A 3,739-nucleotide genomic window follows, 5' to 3' on the forward strand; every position below is an offset into this window, starting at 1 on the left:
TGGAAGCAAAAGTAGGAGGAGGAGAGAAGGGGAAGGAATTGAAGAGAAAGGGGGATGAGGAGGTAGAGGCGGAGAACATGGGGGATAAGAGGGGGGAAAGGTGTGAATGTGAAAGGGAGGTGCAGGGAGAGGTGGAGAGAGAAGAGGAGGGGGAGAGTGGCAGAGGGGAAGGGGAATTTAAAAAAAAGGAAGAGTGGTGAAAAGAAAAAGGAGGTGGGGAGGATGATAGAGAAGCAGAGAGGGTTGGGAGATGGAGAGAAATGTGAAGAGGGAGGGTAGTGGGGAGGGAGACAACCAAATCTTAATCAAAATAAGCATACAATTTAGAGACAGAGTAACCTTTACTTACTGCTTACTGTACAAAGGCTTAATTCCTAAACAATAAAGATATCTATCATAGGCTTTTCTATTGGTGACAACAAAGGGGTTCAAAATCATGACTTCAGTCAAAAAATTATTTTTTTTTAGTTGAAGTTTTTCAACCTCTTGTTGTTGTTTTTTTCTTTCTTTGGGTAAAGGGAAGCACATCGACACAATAATATTCATTTAGTGTTAGGAAAAAGTAAGACAGCCAGTCAGAAACAACAGAAGGAAAGTAAAGAAGTAGGACCTACCAGAGGCTCCCTCCAACCACCCGCTCATCCTCTTGTGGTAGGCAGGGTACAGGGCAGATTTAACATGAAATTTAGCAGAAATAAATACCACTTGGTAAATAAACCATAAAACTGACAAAACAGAAAAATAATGCTCACTGGTAAATGAACCAAAATTTTAGTTTTCAAAAGAGTTTTACAGCACTAGCAACACAACGCAAATAGGTTATATACGAACAGAAGAATAGAGGTGTTATATAGAAAGTAACATACAACAAGAAAAAAAAACCAACCCAAAAAACAGAGGGAGGAGAGATTAGGACAATATAGATGTTTGATAGGAAAGAAGGAGCAAACCACACCAGAGCACCCACTTGTCACTAACAAAAAAAGGAGATATAAGGACTATAGATCTTTGAAAGGAAAGAAGGAGCAAACCACACCAGAGCACCCACTTGTCACTAACAAAAAAAGGAGATATAAGGACTATAGATCTTTGATAGGAAAGAAGGAGCAAACCACACCAGAGCACCCCCCAATCACACACAAAGAAGGAGAGATAAGGACAAAACATGTTTGATAGGAAAGAAAGAGCGAACCACACCAGAGCACCCCCCAATCACACACAAAGAAGGAGAGATAAGGACAAAACATGTTTGAAAGGAAAGAAGGAGCAAACCACACCAGAACACCCACTGGTCACTAACAAAAAAAGGAGATATAAGGACTATAGATGTTTGATAGGAAAGAAAGAGCAAACCACACCAGAGCACCCTCCCCACTCACAAATGAACCACAAAGATGACAAAAACAAAGTTCAAAGTTTCGAGGACAAAGAAGTCAAGCTCTGGTCAAACCTCGTCCTGTAGGTCCAGCAGTTTGTTCTTCAGCTCCTGGTTCTCTCCCTTCTCGTGCAGCCGTCCCGCGGCCAGCAGTTCTTCCTTCTGAAAGGACAGAGGACACACAACAGTGAGACTTCGCACACACAACAGTGAGACTCCGCACATCCCCTCAACTTCTCAGCACTCTCTGCAACTGGCATTTTCTAAACCTTTAAGCCCTTGCCACCAGTACACCGGTGGCACGTAAAATTGCTCGTATGCCTAACCACTAGTACAGCAGTGAGCGAGACCCTATCCCTGATCCGGCCTGTCTGAGACAAAACGGGCACAGAAATCAGTGTTTTCTGCACAGGACAACATTGATTATTTTGAAGATCTTTCTGAATTAGGTGTTGGTAATGACAAGGACTACCTTGAATGGGGTATGAGATGTGATTCTGACGATGATATAAATGAAGGCGTGAACCACTCAGGAGCTCATGCAGAGGAGCAATGGTAGCCACAGGAGGTCAGGGCCCAAAGGGTCAAATGAGCTATACCCTGGGCTCCTGAGTAATTTCATTGATCTTTTCGGTATACTTTTCAACAGCTTATTTTAGTGCTGATCTTATTTATCTATCTCATATATTGGTAGTCATATCACTATGTTGGTGTATACTGATACTGCGGTTTCGTATTTGTGCTCTATTTCAGCAATCACATGGTATTTTTAGGTGGGTATGTCACATTGACATATTGGTACCCCAGGACCTTTACCACATTGCATTCATACCGGATTTTCAACCCAAAGTGTTCACAGGGTTAAGAACCCTTTAGAATGGATTGTGAAGGCAGACCAAACACTATCCTTGTCTATAAAGGAGGAAAAGTTGATAATAAAATGTGACCATGAATTTTTAATGCAATTACAGAATGACTGCTCAGTGTAAGACTATCCCGTCACTTTTCAAAATGGTGTTGGAAAAAGAGGCTTACACTAAACAGTCAAAGCATACACACAGGTTTGGATATAAATCTTTCTATTTTTAGTAAGAGTTTTACAGCACTTGCAACACAACAAAGTCAAACAAGTGCTGAAGACTAGAGGTGTGACAAGAAAGTAACAAACACACAAAAGAAGGAGGAGGGATCCAGGCGAAACATGATTGATAGGGAAGAAGGAGCAAACGACACCAGAACACCCACTAACCACCTGAGGCCAAATAAACTGACCGTGAATTTTACATGCAAATACAGATGACTGTTCAGCGTAAGACGCTATCATACATCAATTTTTAAAATGGTGTGAGGTGGAGACTTATCCTAAGCAGTCAATACATACAAAGAGGCTTGGAAATAAATCTCTTGAAAGAAACAGAGGAAAAGAGTTAACTAAAGCGTTAGAGTAAAGAGAAGCACGACGTCACAATACTGGCCTCTTAGTTCTTGGAAAAAGACAAGAAAGGCATACAAGGAGTATAACTTCCCTAAGAAAAGCTTCGTACAAAGTTGTATTTGCATTCATGACTGTTAAGATGAAAAACTAGTATCTGTGAGCATAACAACAGCCGCTAGAAGCAGTCTCTTTGTCATTTTAGGAGGAAACTTCAAATGCTGGGAGCAGCCACTAGGGTTTACTAAGTTCAAGTATGATGAAAATTATTTACCTGGATATCGATCAAAGCAATTTTGTGCCTCAGCTCAGCTAGTTGCTGAACACTCTCTGCCTCTTTGATGCGCGCCATCATTCCCTCTTCCTTCCTCTTACTTTCCGTGTCATCCAGTTTGCGCGTCAGGTCTTTGATATTCGTCCGCAAGTCCTTCTCTCGCTCCAGTGCCTCCTCCATTTGTTTCTTCAGTTCTTTGTTGTCCTCTCCCATGCGACGGATTTGATTGGTGCAAATTTGGTTCTGTGAAAAAGCCATGACAGAGATCATGAAATACTTCTACTACTACTACTAATCAATAGATTGCATCTATATAGGCATCTATATCACCAGACGCAAGTAGGCACGGAGCTCTTAAGTCATTAAGTCCATGACAAATTCTTCGCATCCTAAGAAGATTTCAGTGCAAGCTGCCATTTCATAGGAACTTAAATATCAATATACTGACAACACTTTTCTTTGTCTTTGTCAGGTACCCATATGTGAGGCAGTGTGGTGGATTCAGCCTCTCGTTAATTTTTGAGCTTGTAGAGTTATTGGTATCATCTTATAGCTTGTTCAGTTGTCTTTATTTGGAGGAAAAAAAGATCCATTTATCTTGAATACAAGTCGAGATATTTGCGAATGAAGGAGGTGGGGTTACCTGTTTTCAGAGGTA

The 3,739-nt window shown here is 41.2% G+C and overlaps 1 protein-coding gene across 3 annotated transcripts in view; it reads right to left on the reverse strand.

Annotated features, from left to right (window-relative positions):
* LOC101846777 (EVI5-like protein) overlaps nucleotides 1–3,739 on the reverse strand; it is a gene marked incomplete at its 5' end in the record, with an annotated part of 12,306 nt that overhangs the window by 4,923 nt on the left and 3,644 nt on the right. For all 3 annotated transcript variants that reach the window (XM_013089491.2, XM_013089492.2, XM_035973042.1), the window contains 2 exon segments: nucleotides 1,451–1,537; nucleotides 3,082–3,324. In XM_013089491.2, the coding sequence (XP_012944945.1) occupies nucleotides 1,451–1,537; nucleotides 3,082–3,324 (330 nt within the window).

This window comes from Aplysia californica, unplaced genomic scaffold, assembly GCF_000002075.1.
Source record: "Aplysia californica isolate F4 #8 unplaced genomic scaffold, AplCal3.0 scaffold00963, whole genome shotgun sequence".
Taxonomy (NCBI): domain Eukaryota; kingdom Metazoa; phylum Mollusca; class Gastropoda; order Aplysiida; family Aplysiidae; genus Aplysia; species Aplysia californica.